This window comes from Lichenostomus cassidix, chromosome 2, assembly GCF_008360975.1.
Source record: "Lichenostomus cassidix isolate B80296 chromosome 2, HeHo_3.0, whole genome shotgun sequence".
Lineage (NCBI taxonomy): Eukaryota > Metazoa > Chordata > Aves > Passeriformes > Meliphagidae > Lichenostomus > Lichenostomus cassidix.
In genome coordinates, this window is record NC_139482.1 from 90,829,060 (window position 1) to 90,847,302 (window position 18,243).

The following is an 18,243-nucleotide window of genomic DNA, read 5'->3' on the forward strand; positions in this document are numbered from 1 at the left end:
TGTGTATCCACCAAAACAGCATGTTGCCTACAATTTGATTTCAGCTAAGGGGTAAAGCTGCTGTCTGGGTGACCAACAGCATTATACTAACAAGACCATAGCAAATTACAATATCCCAGATGTAAGCCATGATCAAAACACTTGTGTATTTAGAGTCTTGACATAATTTTGTTCCTACCAGTCTTTACTGGGGAGAACTCAGATTCAGAACAGGAGATGGAAGTCTCCAGGAAGGTGAAATATGAGATACAACCTTTTACTTCCCTCTTTGTTTCTCTTTCACTATGGCAAGCAATTAAAAGGTTCATCACAAAAATAGATATGCCATAACATATAATTCCAAGCTATGTTGCCCTGATATTGAGAGGGTACACCTTCCATGTCAGTCTTGTTTTAGTTTCTGCATAACTGCATACCATAAACACCAGACATAAATCACACATGGCCAAAGTATGACGACACAAATGACACACACATTTAAAAAAAAAAATTAACTATTTACCTGAAGTCCATTATTCTTTTCTTTATTTTTAATCCAGGTCTTTCCTTGACCTTGTGGATCAATCAGCAAAGGATATCTAGATGCCTTTGTGACAATAATGCCATTTTGAATTGAAAGGTCATCATTTGGAAGACCCTGGAGGTTCCATTCACCCACTGTAGCATTGTCAACAAGCATACCAGTAAGGTTCAAGTTCTAATAGAAAATACGCAATTACAAAATTAGTACCAGTAGAAAATATGTAAGTACAAAATTAGTGCCAGTTACAGAAGCTATACTAAAACATCTGATGGATGATTTTTCTTCTTATTCTGATCAGAATGCATGATACAGTGTTTTGGTAGCTATTGCTTACTGTTTATTTTAAGGTCAGTGGCTCAATCAGTTGAGCAATAACAAAAGTGAATTCTGCTGGGGCTTTGATGTCCATCAAAGAGTGTCAGAAAAGCTCTGAAGCCAGTTCAATATCTAATAACAAACTGATTTTGGTATTGGCAAACTCTTTTCCTGCCAGCTGAAGAGGAAGTGTCATCTTGCTCACAAGAACTTTCCCCTGCTGGAAAGTGCCTTCCACGTATGCATATGAATAAAGGATGGCTGCAGGAGATTAAGAGAAGAAGGAGGAGATGTCCTATGGATCAGTAACCATGAACTATCATGGAAGGTTATTGCTGCTAAACCAAAACCCTTCACAGTTCACATATTCTCCTAAAGTCTGATTTGCCCTTGTCAACTAACTTGCTTTATTTTATTCACTATGAAAAGTGACTGGCCTCTCAAAAATGTGTATGTGAAGAAAACAGTGCTGAAAATAGCAACCCAAACTCTCCAGTTCAGAAAAGCACCTCAGTAAGGATTGAGAATTCAAAAAATAATAAAATTGAAGGTATTGTTTTTCATTTGTTCCTTATATTTTTCATTCAACAATTCCTATTTGTAGGCTTTCTCTAAAAACATGTTTGAAAGAAAGACATGAAAGAAAGAAAAAGACTGTGAATCTTGCAAAAATCACATAATTCAGCATCTGAGGCCTAAAGCAAAACTGCAAATACTGTGAGACCTGTGATGCAATCATGAGACCTAATGATACCAGTGGTTCCAAGACTACAAAGCTTTTTTAACCCTTTGATTTTTGCATCGCTATAATTATTGAAGACTAAAAATTGAAGCAACACAAACCATTCTCAGAAAAGAGAGAAATTTTAGGAATCAAATTTCCATTTGTGCAAAAGACAGAAAAGCAATAGCCAAATTTTTCAGCAATTGGAACCTAAAACCATATTTAGCTCCTTAAGCAGATGAGTAGGATCTAAACAGCTTTGAACTTTTTCTTACCTACAGCAAGATGTATCAGTCACCCTGCAACTCTGAAACTCAGCTAATTTAAGTACCTAGCTAAACAGATAGGTGGCTCATTTTAAACATATCTTTTAAAATTGTTATGCCTAAATGACTCAAACACCCACGGTCAGTTAGTCTGTGACAAAATAAAGCAGAGATCAAGCCTCTTGCTTGAACTGCAAAACTGCTTTCTTTCCTGTGGTGTGAAGTATCAAGAAAGGCCCATATGCTGCCTTTTGTGAGTACTTAATTCCCTGGGAAAAATCAAAACCTTCTTCTTAAACTATGATTGAAATAATAATTCTGTCTTTAATGGAAGCTGTCTAAACAGAATGGTAAATATATTTTGAAATTCATTAATTATGGCATTCTCCATCTAACTGAGACATATTGGGGTGGCTGGGGGGAAGCAACATGGAAACAATAAGAAATTATTCCTCAAATTTTCACGGATGCAGCCAAATAGTAATGTGGTCAGAACACCTTCACAGAAGCAGACTTTTAGTTCTTTATCTCTTGCTTTCTAAGGACATTAGATATCCAATTTCTTATCCTTAAATGGTAAGAATCTTGACAGATATTCCCCAAGGTAAGTAGCTTTTAAGAACATTTTGTACACTGAATTTGAGAAAGAGCCTCCCTGGGATCAGTATATGTAGGATAACTCCCATGCCACAGTGGTAAAGAATCTTGCCTGAAACTGCACTGCTCATGGTACTTTATTAATAAATCCATCTTAGCTTTATATATTTTTTATCATCAGGAGCTTTCGAAGACTTTTACTGGGCAAGTCAGAATCAATCATCTTTTAATTCATTGCATAAATTGGCCTGGATTGCAAGTTTCACTCTGTCAGGTCAAGGTTAATCAGCATTACAAGCAGTGTTACGCACCACCTAACATTAAGAAAATAACAAAAAAGATATTCACAAGTAACTTCCATGAGGTGAACAAACCCTTCATGGAAAAGAGTTCTGCCTCCTTGAAAGAGGTTTTAACTGCCAAATCCCAAAAAACCTGAAAAAAACATGCAGATCTACCTTTAGCTGTTTCACAGTGATCCAGCCACAGCTGTAGACAGGTTGCTCAGTAGCTCACAGCACTTTTCAGCAGCACCTGCTCTGTCAAAATCTTTGACAGCTGAGAACAGGAGCTATTTGAGCTTAATGCCTCAACTCCTGTACTGAGAGGAAGAGAGAGTCCCTGAACTATTTCTCGAACCTACTGCTGGAGAAAATGTACACAGGTACTCACAAAACCAAGTGGACAGCAATATAGATGACTCAGAAAGACAGTTTTGATTATTATGGCCTAAATTCTGCCTTCAGCATGAATATGTCTTCCAGCTACAGGGAAGAATATTAGACAGACCTCCTAAAAGTCATGGAATAGGAGCAAGGCTACTGCTGACCATGAGCAAAGCCTATGCACCAGAACATCTGCTAGGTCTGACACTCCTGAGGCAGATAGTGGTAAAAGAAAAGAACAAGATTCATGCAGGGGATCCTGCCCTGTGTCATAGTCCCAGCATGCAGGTTGCTCACTTTAATAAACAGGAACTGAATTATGGGACCATAGCTCCACTGCATTTTAGGCTACCCCTGTCTGCACAGACACAGACCAATGGAGGAGCTACCACAATGTCAGCCTCCCTGGAACAGCCTCACTGGTGACAAATGTGCGTGGATTTAAAAGCTTACACTAGAGCAAGCTGAAGGGTTGAAGTGGTGCAAACCAAGCCTTGCAAAATCCAGGTTTTGTTTAAATCAATAATTTCTACAAGACACCTAAAATTAAACTAAATTAAATGGGTACACAGCAGAGGGTATGACAGGAGGGTATTTATTGAAAATACACAGAGGTGCAAAGGTGATGCTTCCTCTTATGTATTCCAAGCTGATAAATTTTACTTTGTTTCCCAGATTACGCTATTCCTCCCAGGGCAGCTGACCTCAAACAGCATTTGTCTCTTAGATTTGCCAGAGCAGTGTCCTACATACCAATTTTGAAATGCCTGACAGTATAAAGAGGAACTTAAAACATATTGGTTTAGAAGCTCAGTTGTCAACTGATTTTTTATTTATTACAAATTTGATGGCATATGACAGCCCATATATAATCTTCCAATTATGTACTTTTCTGGAACGAAATGCTCTGCATATAATTTCTCAGCAAGGCAAAGAATAAGGTCATGACAGAACACGAACACTTACTTTACTGTATGGAATCTTGCTATTGTTCATCTCTTTCTTCCACAATTGGAGCAGCAAATTCCTATACTCCTGATTGAAAGGTCCAGAGTAAGACAGAAATCCAGTAGCCAGAAGAACATTCCCCACCAAATTAATAATTTGATTTTGGAAGTTTTTGCTGCTTGCTGTCCAACGAAGCTGTATGTAAAATATTAAAAAGAAGTTAGCTGAAGCAGACACACAACTAAGAGAAATACCTAACTTAAGGATTTATCTCTTTCTGGTAAATAACTGCTCTTCAAAACAGGAGTATTTTTGCCTTTAAACCATTCTTTACAGAAGTAGAAGTTTTCTTGGAAGAGATGGCAACCACCTGACCAAGTGGAGAAAAAGCGTCTTTGTGAACAAGCTGGTCAAACTGGTAAGAAGAGCTTTAAAGCTAGGCAGAGGATGACAGTCATGTGAGGTAATGTAGGACCAGGCTGGCAAACAAAATGTGTGGGGTAAGATAAACAGTATGGACCTCATAATCAATAAAACAGTAAACAATAAAACACAATAATCAATACATAAAATCAATAAAACATAAACATTAAAACAATCAATAATGGAGGACCACGCTAAGGATATCCACATAAACAGAGAAGTGTCCACCAGACAGAAAACAGTGGGGGCTTTCATACTGCTTAGAGGACATGAATTAGCCCAGCTGGGCACCTCTCTGAAGTGCTTGTACATGAATGTGCACAGCATGGAGAACAAACAAGGGCTCTGCATGTGGTTGCAGCGTCATGATATCAAGGGGTTCATGGGAACATGGTGGAAAGACATCCACAAATGGAGAGCTGCATCAGGTGTATACAGACTTGTTAGGAAGGACAGGCTGGGAAGGTGAGAAGAGGTGTTTTCTTTCATGTGAGAGAGCAGTGGAATGTGTGTGGTTCTGCAAGGGAAACTCAAGGATGGACAATATGCCAGTTGGGAGCTTACAGGTTAGCATCAGAGGGCAGACCAATGTGGGAGATGGGTGTGTCTGTCACAGACAATGTGGCTAACAAGTAGATGAGGGCTTTTTTAGACACTGAGAAGGAGCCTCACATCCATTGGCCCTGGTCTACATGGGGGGCTTCAACTACCCAGTATCTTCTGAAGGGACAACACAGAAAGACACAAACAAGCCTCAGGGTCTTAAGGAGAACATTAACAAAAGTTCTGAACACAGTTAACTGAGGATTTAATAATGGAAAGGCAGTTTGCTGAACATCAGACTTGCAGATCAGAAAGAACTAGCCAGGGATGTAAATTTCAGGAGCAGTCTTGGCTGAGATTCTTTAGCCTTGAAAACATAGAGGGGTGAATTTTACATGTACAAACACAGGATGAGAGGGTGTGAAGAGGAAGGTGCCAGACTCTTTTCATTGGCACTCTGTGAAATTACAAGGGGTAATGGACACAAACTGGAATAAAAGAAACTCAAATTCAACACACAAAAAATCCCTTTCTATCAGTGAGAGTGGTCAAAAACTACAATAGATTGCCAAGGGAATTTGTGAAACTCTTGAAGATACTCAAAACCCAACAGAACAATGCCCTGAGCCTTGAGTAAGGGGTAGGGGTGTGTGTGCAGGGGTGTGTGTCTAGGTGTGTGTGTTGGGTTAGATATTCTCCAGAGGTTCCTTCCAATCTCAATTATTCCATTATTCTGAAATTTCATAAATATTATTTTTAATGCATTATAAAATTCAAAATAATTAACTAAAGTTTTTGCTTACTCCTTTCTTTCCAGATTTCTATTCCCTTTTAATCACTCTGCATGCAATCTTGGTCAGGGGTGGCATGTTTGAAGTTCAGAAAACACATTTAACCCAGTGTCACTTTTGCCCAATACTCCAAGTGCCATACAAAATCTTTACATTTTCTGTCTGATTTTTCAAAAGTAGAGTGGAATAACAGCTCTTACAAGACCTCATAGAACAAGGCTTCAGAAAACTTACAATAAGGCACTGTAATTTCCTACTTTTGTGTTGCTCTTTAATTTAGAAATTAACTGAAAAAATATGATAAAGCATCTAAGATTTTTTGACTGATGTAATTTGAAGGACAGCAATGCAAAGAAATGCTGAGGTCCTGGCCTCACAGGACACAATGGCTGAAGTCAAAACTCTCATCAATTTTGACTTTGTGTGAAGTCAATGAAGGAAATAAAGCAAATAATAAGAGAGGAAAAAAGAGTATCCTGCTTCCTCTGAAAACCTCCAGGCTAAAGCCAGAAAGATCTGCATAGGAAAGGTAAATTTCAAGCTCAGTGCAGAGGATAACAATTAGCCCATAATTCCGCAAAAGGCTCCAGTAGAAATCTAAGCTTCAATTATAATTCAGGAAATTAGTCAAGCTTCAAATTTGTATTCTTGTATACTTGGTGAGAAAAAAAAAGTAATCCTTCTTATAAATATTTTAGGGCAATTATTTAGGTTAAGCCTAATTCCTCTTCTTACTAAAGCTAAAAGGAATTTGGCTCCTTGGCTTTAAATCTGAACTTTATCCTAATACAAGACATATGATATAACATAATTTTTCATACAGAAGAATTAACACAAGAAATTGCTTTACTTTGTTAGATACAATAACTTCAAGGAAAACAACTGTACACATAACTGAGAGAAGTGTAATATGATATCAAGATGTCACCATGCCTTGAGTTTCTTGAGCACTGTTATGATCATTATGGAGCATTCTCAAAACTGCACACCTGCTTTGTGCTGGAAAGCTACTCGTGTGCTAATACCTTTTCTCCACCTAATCCTTCAATCAGAGCTGTGGCATTGTTCATCTTCCTTCTGCACACCTCAGCATCATCAAGCAAAGCTTGCTTTTCTTTCATAGCAGCATCATACATGGCTTGTACTTCATCCAGTTCCATTTCCTTCTCATCCAGCTGAGCTTGTGCACTATTCAGTTCCATTTGGGCAGCTGAAAGTCTTCGTTCTTGCAAAGCTAAATTTGCCTACAGACATTTGAAAGTAAAGAGTAGTTAATACCTAGTGTTTGGCAGAAGCAAATGACATTCATTTAATGACACATACTGTACTGTATTAAATACTTTTAAAAATAATACATGTTTAAGATGGCAGGGTTTTTATCCTTTTTACTTCTGGAACAGAAGCATAGCATTTCATTTATTCAAGGCAATCTTAAGATGTTTTAATAACATTTTCACAATTATCACACAATGACCATTGATTCTAAATACACTTGAAATAGCTGTATACTACACACATGAGGCAACCTATACAATGGGTTGCCTCATATATATGCCTGCTGTAACATATTCTCAGTGCAAAAGAAATTTGATATTGTCTTCATTAATTATAAAATAATAAAAACTGTAACAGAAACTACTCTTCTGCTCTCTTTTTCCATCAATTACTTCTACAACAAAAATATAACAAATGCATTTTTTGCTCCTCTGGAAAGTAAAACTCTAGAGACTTTTTTCACAACTCTCTATAAATTTGCATGATGAGTTACCAGTCATTTAAATGTGGCCTTTTAACTTTTATATTCCTAACAGGGTTGGAAAAAATATTCTGTGAATTCAGAATGTATTTCCATATACATTTGCAAAGGATTAGAGCCTGACAAAGTTCTTATGAAATTCACACTTACAGATAAAGGTTGCTTCCATTTACTCTGAATATTTAAAAAAGCTTGTTTAAATATCACGTATCTTATTTCTGTTTTTTTCCTCTATAAGAGTTATGAAGATGGAAAGCACGATTCTGTAAAAACTGTTTTATCAGGATATGAAACTTGACACTTGCAATACATCACAACAGAAGAGTAACAGTAGAAGACATCTCTCTTAAGGGATAACTCTTAGTTAAGAGTATAACCATGGGTTGGGGTCTGGCATATTTCAAAGAGAGGTTTGTGAGCAGGGAATTAGAGAAATATATATGTACTAACGAATGAAGTAGATTACTAATATCTGTGTACATGTATGTTGTCTACATGTGTATTGGATACAGGTAAATCACATGTATCTGTGTCCATGTACATTAGCAATCTAAGTATATATAGATACTACATGCTAGAGAATAGCACTGCCAGTAAAATTTCATTTACTGTAGCCACCTACAGTAAATTATCTCTAGGATCTGTTGACAGATCCTAGAGATAAAAAAATATTTTGGAATCCAAATGAACCAGTAAAATGGCTGCTCATAAAATTTCCATCATGTAAAAATGCTGAAATATTTTTACCTCACTTTGTATCAGAAAACACATTAAAGAGCATCTCCTAGAAATAAATACTGATTAATCAGAGAGTCTTGTTTAAACCCAGCTGAGCAGAGTTCAGAACAACTGCTATCATGTTTTAATGAATCTTGGACCATTGGGCAAAGTTCCAACAGCAAAGGAGTTTTGAGGAGGTGACGTAGTGTTACTGTGCCTTGCACCAGGGGAAAGGTGGGGAGGGTGAGATACAAGAGAGAGAGAGAGAGGGAGAGAGGGAGAGGGAGAGAGAGAGAGAGCAGTGCCTGACAACAAATGGCTTAATAAGAGAACTGCCTTAAAAATATTCATAAGAAGAAGGAAAGCACAGGGAGTAAACTTTACATCCCTTCAAATGCTGGACACCCCATATTCATGCAGCATCAGAGAGGGCCAGGATAGTTTTGCCCATGGTATCCTGTGCAGAGCATGGTATCCTGTCCATGAAGAGAAAACTTTTTCTTTTGGCCATTCAAGCTATTTTAAACTCCTCCTATTATTCTGTCCTCTTAAAGCAGATACCTCATTAAGCCATCTGTTGTCAGGCCTTTCTTACTGAGATCCAAAAAGAGCTCTGCGACAGCCCTCTTCTATCTCCCCCCACCCCTTCCCCACTGCAGAGCATCCTCATATCCTTAAACTCTCTGAGGGCTAAAAATGGGAGTCAAACAATATTATGACATATTGTTTCAGCCCCAGCTGACAAATACTGAGGTTACACAGGAAACAAGATCCTTGGAGGGTTGTGAAGAACAGCCTTGGCAGAACAGCTGGAACAAGAGAGAACTTACACCTGGCTGTGTGGATTCATATAACACCTTGACATTTATTACAGCAGGATGTGAACTTCAATGGAAAAGGATGGGCAGGTGAATTCCCAATACATATGAGAAATGATGCCTTGTAAATATGAAAAGCAGATCTCCGTGCAGCAAGAAGCTACCCATAAAAATGCAAAAGATTGATATAGCAGACTTCTCCATTCTTAAAAGCTATTAAAAGGCTTTGAAGATGTAGGGACAATGAAAAAAAATTTCAGGTAAGTACAAAAAAAGTAGATTGTATTTAACATGAAAAGTAAGTCCCTAAAATTATTTAAACAAGACTATGGACTAAACAAGACAATGACCTATAATAAGAAACTATTTTACAGACAATTTAACCAAAGTTCTCAGCCAATTTTAGGGTAATCATAACAAAGTATGACATTACAGTGTTAGTTTGATTTAGAGGCTACTTGATCATATGTGATGAACAATGGTTGGTTGCACAAGAATGACAGCTGACATACAAAGGTGACGAACATATGTGATCTCTACAGGTAGAAAGACTATTTGTTTCAGATTACCCTTTGAAATCATCACTATTTGCTTTCTCCCTGTTTTTTTTCCCAAATTCCACTTTTCAAAATTACATGGGTACAAACACAGCTTTTGTATTGACATCACTGGCAGGTTGGCTGGCAGCCTCCTGTGTAGAGTTCTGCCATGAGAGCAGGAGGCAAGTTCTGCTGCCAAAGAGAATCTTCTGCACAAGAAGACTATTACAGCTGCAATCAGCTCCATACAAACATTTCCAACCAATAACAGGCAGGAAGGAAACATGTTTCCCAACAACTAAGAACCACAGCGGCCTTCCTAATTTTAGTGGCATTGCACCATGAACAAGCTTCACACCCTTCATTTCATCCCTCTGAATCATGCAGCAAAGCAAGGATACACAATTTGTTTCAGTTGGATGCAGTGAGAAAGCCTGAATAAATGGATTTTATGCGAATGAATCACGAGAATTTAAAACATGAAGTCCACGCTCTGATCTGCACTCCTGGTGAAGTGCTGCTACACTGGAACATGCCTGGGCTCACGTGAGAACAGCAGCTTCAGCCTTTCCTTGCCTTTGGCATTGTGGGGAACCAGAGACACAATCCTCTCAACACCTGCTGCAGCCAGTGCTGCTACCTGCTCTCTGCCTTTGTCTGCATGGGGCAGGTATGGAGACAGCAGCTGTGCCAGCAAGGGCCATGGCCTAAAGAGTCAAGCAGCTCTTCTGCCTTCTTCCAAGCTGCCCTCAGAGAGGACTTCATAGCAGGTGGTGAGCTGATCCTGCCCCTTTTAACACTTATCCATTCCACACAAAACCAGAACAAATAAACATGTAATTACACTCACAACTATAGTCTTAAATGAAACATGCCCAGGACCTTTCTCTGGTACTGAGGTTAACCAGCATAAAACAGCTCACATTAAGCTCTCCCACTCTCTAAAACAGTATGATTGCACACAGACACCCTTGTGGAAATGGCTCTTTGACCAGGCTAGCTCCCAGAAGGTGCTCAGAAATTGCTGAAAAAATGCTGGTTAGCCAAGACCAAATTCACAGTAGGGATTATTCTAACAATTTAACAGTGCAAATGATCACTTTCCAGTGCCTAGAAAAATTCACTAGTACTATTTAATTCATTAGTATTGACACAGACATTAAGTTTCTTGGTGATTCATTGCAAACTCAATTTTGCAAAGTACCGAATATATCTGACCCTGATCCATGGAAGCAGTTCAATAAAAATGACTTCTCCAACAAAAAAAAGCCTCATACTATTTAATGTTATACCTGCTCTTCAATGGAATGCCCAGATCAACCCCAAATCACTCTGAAGAGCAGCTGCTGCTCAGTAAATTCCGGAAGTGTTACTAGGAGAATCGATTAGAAAAAAAAAAAAGGTCCAAAACTTTAGAGTTCACTACAGGTAAGGATGATTTGGAGCTTTCCTAGCACTTCTATCGTTTAAGGAATTTTAGCTTTCCAAGTTCACTGTTTGTAGAGTCCCTTGAGCACTCACTGCTGCTGGACTAGGCCAAATGCAAGAGTATTTGGACCATCACTCTGCTCCTGACCCTCTGGGGATGTGCTGAGTGGTTGTCTTTGCTTTTTCCTTCAGCCCTGTTCTGGGCACATGGCATCTCACTGAAAACTCTTCATGGAAATGCAATCTCAAAACTGCCCCTGTCCCAGATTACTGCAGACTTTTCCTATAGGCACTCCACTGGTTTTGGATCAACTTTCTCAGAGACTCAATTATCAAGACATGCATTATTTAGGGAAAGCTTGAAAGAAAGGCAAAGACATACACAGGTTTTGCAGACATTACAAAAACAATGTTTCTACCTCACCAATACAAATTAAAGAAAAATATATATATACACAAGTACATCTGCATACATATATACATATATATGTGTGCATGCAAACAGATCCATGCAGAGTGACATTAATAAAATCTTGGCTTTACTTTCTTTGCTATCAGTGACCATTCTTTGAGATTAAAAAAACCTTTGAAAAGCACGGAAATCATCTCTCTTATCTGCTTTTCACAGTCTCTAAAAGCTAGTGAAAGACTTTCCATATTTTCTGTTCAGTTACATGTCCTGACCTCACTCTGTTTTGTTAGGTGATCTAATCCTCCCCCTCACCCCCCAGAGTATATGCTCTCCTTCCACAGTTATTGTGAGCCTTGAATTCAGACTTGCATGCTTGTTTTCCTGCCCAGTGGGCATCACCTTCACAAGGACACACTTATTTAAACAGACAACTATCAAATTTCAACACTGCTTGACTATTACCTCTTCTTCAGGTGCAAGATTTCCTTTCATTGCCTGCTGTGGTTTTTATTTCAGCATGGAGACAAATGAAAGTAGAAAAGGCAAGAAAGATTCATTCTTAAAACTGAGTTTGACAAGGATAATCCTCAGTATCAAACAGAATTTATAAACTGTAGGCAAACTATCCTTGATCACCATAACAGCCTAAGGAGAACTTAATTAAAGTTCTGGAGACTTCTCTAAGGGAAATTATACACCTGTACACAGTATTTTAATTGGAGTCTAACAGTATCACAGCAAAAGTCAGGGCTTCTCCATTCTGCTCTTATATTCTTCAACTAATGGAGAAGTAGCAGATGGTGTTTCAAGTCTCAGGTTAATGCAGCAGGCTGGTTTACTAGGTAGCAATCTGGGGAGGAACAGCTCATCTTCACGCTGAAGGTTTACAGGAAAGTCTAAATAATGACCCTTGGGCTGCAGGCCACATATCTAAAGAATGCCAGTATTCATTCCTAGGAATTAGGAAATTTTTGCACACTATATTTACTAAAATATAAGTAACTATTAATTAGTTTTCACAAGTTGTCATATTTAATATAAATGAGGCAATGAGTCTCACTTAAGCTGCAATTTAAAAATATATTGGATCGATTTTGCAGGTGTTGAAGAGGATTTATATCCTAGAACAGCAGTTAGGATAAAACAGCCTGATTAATTTGTTCAGTAAACCTGCTTTTATCACTGGATGAATTAGTCTGTGCTAGTACTTTATGTAGTTTAATTGTACATTTATTTTCAATTATTTTCTTAGCATCACTCCACTGCTTCCTGCAGTATCTCCTGAATACTTTAAACACTTTCTCCCTCCCTCTGTCATCTTCAGTTTTTAAAATATTTGTGACTGTTGCTATACCTGAAAATAGGCACCACTTTGCCAAGAAATGTATGTTCCATTTTTTATCACCTATGGTGTGACAAGAATGCAAATACTTGAACACAAAGTTAAATTTACATGTAATCCTAAATCATATGTATTCAATTAAAAACTACAAGAGCACTTTTTCAACTTTCAGGGTTGTATTTGCATAGAAAGCCACTATTTCCCCCAGGTTTTGCTCCCTTTTATAGCCCTCAATAGCAACATTTCAAATTCTGTTTTCATTAGCGAACATCCCAATATTTGAAAAGGGAATAGCTGCTTATATATCACAAAAATATAGCATTCTCTATGACTTACTTGAATAAAAAAAATATGCTTTTAAGAAATTTGAATCAGATCTGTCTACTTATACTAAAAGATTACGCCAAGAGTTTTGACTATACCATTGCTACAGTGGCTTTTTCAATAAGAAACTGAACATGAGTGCACTGGAAGCGTAACTTGACTGAATGTATTTCTTCAGAAAAGAGCCATAAAACTCACTGTAGGAGCAATGACTATAAATCATTATATAAATATGCAGAGTCCCTTTTTTTTCAATATACTCGCAAATGAAACATTTCCAAGACAATAAAGCTATTTGTAGAAATGCACATGACAGTGGCTGATCCCTTTCTACTTCAGTTCAATGTTACAACAGAATTCTATACCTGGCAACTGCTTTCTTTATTATATATGTACAATTGCATGTAGCACTTGAAAGTCCAAAATTTTTCTAGGGAGATGAATTCCAGCTAAATTCACTCAAGAATACTTCTGTGCCAAGAATGGTCTCTCCTCTACTCTCCCAGATTCTATCATGACTACAAGGAGTAGGCTCCTTCCTGGGCCAGTAGGACTGAGGAGTTTTCTTGAAGCCTAGTACCTGGCACCCACCCTGAGGGCAGAGAAGGTATCATTATCTCCCACAGAGAGCTAGGCAGGCTCTATAAAGAGCCCATTGAAAACTGACTGTGTTCACACAAGTAACAACTGTACCCAGGTAGTTGTGTGTAAGGGGAATAAATTGCCAGGACATATTTAACCTCTGTGTGCTTGACTTCCCAACCAGTAGTGAAGAAACAAGAATCTCCTTTTTAGCCAAAATAACACGACATGTTTTTCCACTAGACTGTATTTATCCCTAAAAAAAAAAAAAAAAAAAATTAAAATTAAATTACCAGTACAAAATACCTTAAGAGGAAGAACTTCTTTATTAATACCATAGAAGTAAGCCATTGCTTGTGTCCATGAGCAAAGACCTGCTACATTTCCACACACTTTTTTAGCAGTCTCAAGATTATAATCTTCCATACACAAATAAGGCTCTAAAAGCTCCACGGTTTCTCCTGTAATTGAGTCCTAGTCAACAGAAAGGAAAAAATTATTTTTTCAAATGGATTTTACAATAAGGTCTGCATCACAGAAACGTCTTTATTTTTAAAATCATGGGGCTATCACATCTTACAGCATAAATTAACAAAACAACACTGTTGCCTTTCACTCTTATAAAGGGCAGATTAGTAGTTTTTTTGTGCACTCATGAAAATAACTCCTACTTCCATTGCAACAGATTGACTTGAGTTGGCATTTAATATCCCTATTTGACACATAAGATTTACAGACATGTACTCGTAGATCCATGAAAATTTAAGCTGTTCTAAGTTATTGCTGCTACAACACTGCACTTTCTTCCCTTTCCCCCTCAACCAGATTTCCTTGCCCCGTATTTAATACCCTCACCAATGCTCAGTGAGATAGTTTGGAAATTGCTATGACAGAAATGTAAGTCAGCAAAGTGCTGATTAATTTTCTTCTGGTCTAGTTCCATAAACAAGCTCATCATGGCATCAGACAGGCATGGGTCTGAACACAGCTAAGGGAACTAAACATGCAGCTTTTGGAAGGAAAAGGCTGAAACTGCGAGGCACTGTCTTCACTTCACTGAAGCTAACCCTCTTCCTTAACCGTAAAAGAGATTTCTTTCAGCTGTTATCCTAATCTCAGGGTTTTTTACCCCTCTCACAATCTTCTGAGAACATGAAAAGCCAGATCTTTGATGATGGTGGTAATCTATAATTATGTAAGCATCAGAAGAAAATGGAATTCATCTCCTTGAGCAATGTAGAGAGTAGAAGAGCTTATACAGGCTAAAAATGCCTGCTTAACAATAGACATGTTAAGAATCTTCCCTTTTTTCTGGCAATGTATTAATGCCTTTCTTTTAATGCATCTGAAAATCATCCACCATTCATACTGTCAAGCAATTTACCCTTTTCTTGGTTTTCAGCATAGCAGAAAGGACTGTCTTGTACTTGTCTGATCCCTACCTCTCCAATAAAAAGACATTCACTATATTATTCCCAAGATCAGACATGGTGATGTTTTCACTATGATCATTTGCTAAAATGTAAAATAGTGCTGGACAAACATTTTGATTTTTTTGTTCTCCTACTCAAAAGTATGAGCTAACAAGCTGGCAAAGGTGAAGCAAAGAACAATCAGCAGTGGCCTAAATCTCTGTTCAAAAGCTTGGCAAATGTCATGCTTTTCCCTTTAAGTAACTAATTTTAAACTCAAGAAACTGCTTCAGACACTAATTTTCATTGCCTAAAAAATACTAGGAAAGAACAAAAACCTCACAAAAAAGTAAACGGTGTAGTCTACTCAGAACTCCAGACACAATGAGCTTTCTTGTCATATATCCTCAGAAATGAGAAATGGGGCAGGAGTACAGCATGTGAAGTATCTCATGAGGGACTGAAGTAGTCTAGCATTCTACCCCCCATTCATCATTATCACCTCCTGCAAGAACTCAGTCCCACAGAAATTGTTCTGACTCCTCTGAGTTAAATGTGTAGCCAGCTACCAGCAGGAATACATACACTATTAATAAGTGCCAAAACTGGGAGCATCATTAGACAGAAGCTTGAGGAAGGAGTGCATAATTAGTCCTTGCTATCTTAAAACTCACTTCCTCTCTCTGTTAAGTCAAGATAGCACTTGGAAAAGTGACCAGACTGACAGCCCCAGGAAGAAACTGTCTACAGAGACAGTGCAAGCTTCCACAATATGGCTCTCTGGGAGAAATGGCTCCTGGGGATAGTGAGAATGATCTTCACAACAAAAACACTCCAGCAGCTTAGAAAAGGCATCAGCAAAATGCACAGATGAGTAGATTAAAACATCAGTGTACAAATGAAAGAGTATGTCCTGCAACGTTGCAGAAAAGCCAGGTTTTGCTGAAATCTCCTTGGTTTCCTGGATTATAAAGTTGGGCTATTATTCTGCCATTTCCTATTCTAGCCTAGGTCTTTTTCTGTGACATCTTTCTTCTCTTCCCTATAGAGAATTTTCCTTTGTCTCACAGTTCAGTGAACCTCACTGCAAAAGTTTCTGTCCTGACAGAAATAAAAACCTGTTTGTTTCCATTTTTCTTAGAGTTGATAACAAGACTATTCCTCATTTCACTATTTTTCTAGTGAAAGAACCCCAAAAGTTCCCAAATTATCTCATTACTTTTCCTGCTCATTTTCTTCTTCTTTTCTGCTAGCTCCCTAGCAAACTGGAGACAGAATTGTAGAGTGCCTTACAGGCAAACAGGCCTGATAGCACTGGAGAAGGTGAGCCATTTGAAAAACCAAGAGTGGGCCCTTCTAAGGCAAACTCCTACTTAGAAGCAGGAACTGCCTGAATAAAATAACATTAAGCTTCTCTAGATTTGGTCTAGTGCTTGGGATACTTCTGTCTGCTAGAAGCCACTGTGTGGCCCAGGAGAAAAATTACTGAGATAACGAGCCACAAAAATGAAGAAGAATAAAGTCACAAAGTATCTACAACCACAGACAAAACTCTTTCAAACTGCCTTTGACAGCAAAAGATGCTTTCATGTGAACTCTGAAGATGGTTATTGAAGCAGCAGTGCCCCTATTAACTACATACCTTCTGAAAAGTAAGCAACATGCTAAGAAATCCTGAATTATTCATCAGCTTCTGAGCCTCAGTCCATGATGGCTTCACACCTGGGCGTTCCTGATCTAGTGTCACTGAGTCTATTTTCCTTTGGAATAAAAGTAGCACGCAGTCCATGATCCGCATGATCAAGTGAGGAGGTTTGCCCAGTTTGCGAACAGTTGCAATGTCAGAAGGTTTTATTGTCTGCAAAATTATAGAAGAAAATAGTCCATTTATTTAAGCAGTCACTCGATTGCTAAGAATGATGCTCTTTTGGTAGGACTGTGTAATGCAATTGCTGCAGGTTTGCAGGTCACTCAGAAGCTCCACTACAGAAAGTCCCTAAAGGTAGTACAAACCTACAACTGCTTTATTTCCTGACAGTAGAGTACTGCCCATCTTACCTCTTCATCTCTTCAGTTTTCAGGGTTTTTTCTACACGGATTTACAAGTCAGTGCCAGTTCTTTCAATCTTTTTTTTTCCCCCAAGTTAAAAACATAAGCCATATTATTCATAATAATAATAATCATTAACTACATGCATATACAGAATATATTTGTTTCTGACCTGCAGGGCTGCCTTGGCTTCTTCCAGCGCAGGTCTTGCAGCTTCAAGTTTCTCTTCTGCTGCTGCTTTATCAATGGCAATATCATCCACAATAGCCTGAGCCTTGTCTTTTACCTTTTGCACCTGCATTTTTACTTTTTCTGCAGCCTGGGCTTTCATAGTTACTTCCAATAAAACTTCATCAGCTTTTTTTGAAGCTACAGCCAAATCTTTCTCCTTCATAACCAACTCTTTGGAGAGCTGATTTACTGAGACCTCTGCTTCCATCAGTTTTGCAAGACCTGTGGTGGACAAATTCCATTTTAGCAGCAGGAGGACTTACTAAGAGAGTAACAGTGAAGCAATATGGATATTTAAAATAAGTCACTCAGTTTCATATTTAGGAACACCAGTGAGTGATCCCACTGGTTGAATGAACACCAAAATTAAGCAGGGGTAATATTTTATTTTTCTTTGGGTTTTTGGGGTTTTTTTGGGAGGGGGGTGGTTTTGGGGTTCTATTTTTGTTTGTTTGGTTTTTTGTGGGTTTTTTGTTTGGTTGGTTTGGGTGTTTTTGGGGGGGTTGTTAGTTTTGTTGGGTGGTGGTTTTCTGGTTTTGGTTTTTTTTAATGTGTAAAAGCCTTCTGAATCTGTCACTTGATCACTTGCTTTTATTCAAGAAGGAGACTAAATATTAAACACACACACTGAAAAACATTAGCATGGCAAATTACACTCTTAAGAATTCTATGTGAAATTTCTGAAATCCATGAAAACATAAAAAGTACTAAGCTGTACTCTGTACAACACAAAGAGGAGGAACCTGGCAGTGAAAGTGAAGACACAAGGAGAGTAGGTTGAACTTCTAAATTCAACATTATAGGATGGTGCAGATGAGATGGGGGTAAAAAACC

The 18,243-nt window shown here is 38.1% G+C and overlaps 1 protein-coding gene across 1 annotated transcript in view; it reads right to left on the bottom strand.

Moving 5' to 3' along the window:
* The window catches only part of LOC146441751 (dynein axonemal heavy chain 5-like), a 152,166-nt gene that overhangs the window by 47,778 nt on the left and 86,145 nt on the right, over positions 1–18,243 (bottom strand). Inside the window, exons 58-63 of the mRNA XM_085052340.1 lie at positions 17,351–17,631; positions 16,771–16,986; positions 14,023–14,190; positions 6,821–7,039; positions 4,057–4,233; positions 503–697 (exon numbers count right to left, since the gene is read on the bottom strand). Of these exons, the coding sequence (XP_084908466.1) occupies positions 503–697; positions 4,057–4,233; positions 6,821–7,039; positions 14,023–14,190; positions 16,771–16,986; positions 17,351–17,631 (1,256 nt within the window). The remainder of the gene's footprint in view (positions 1–502; positions 698–4,056; positions 4,234–6,820; positions 7,040–14,022; positions 14,191–16,770; positions 16,987–17,350; positions 17,632–18,243) is intronic.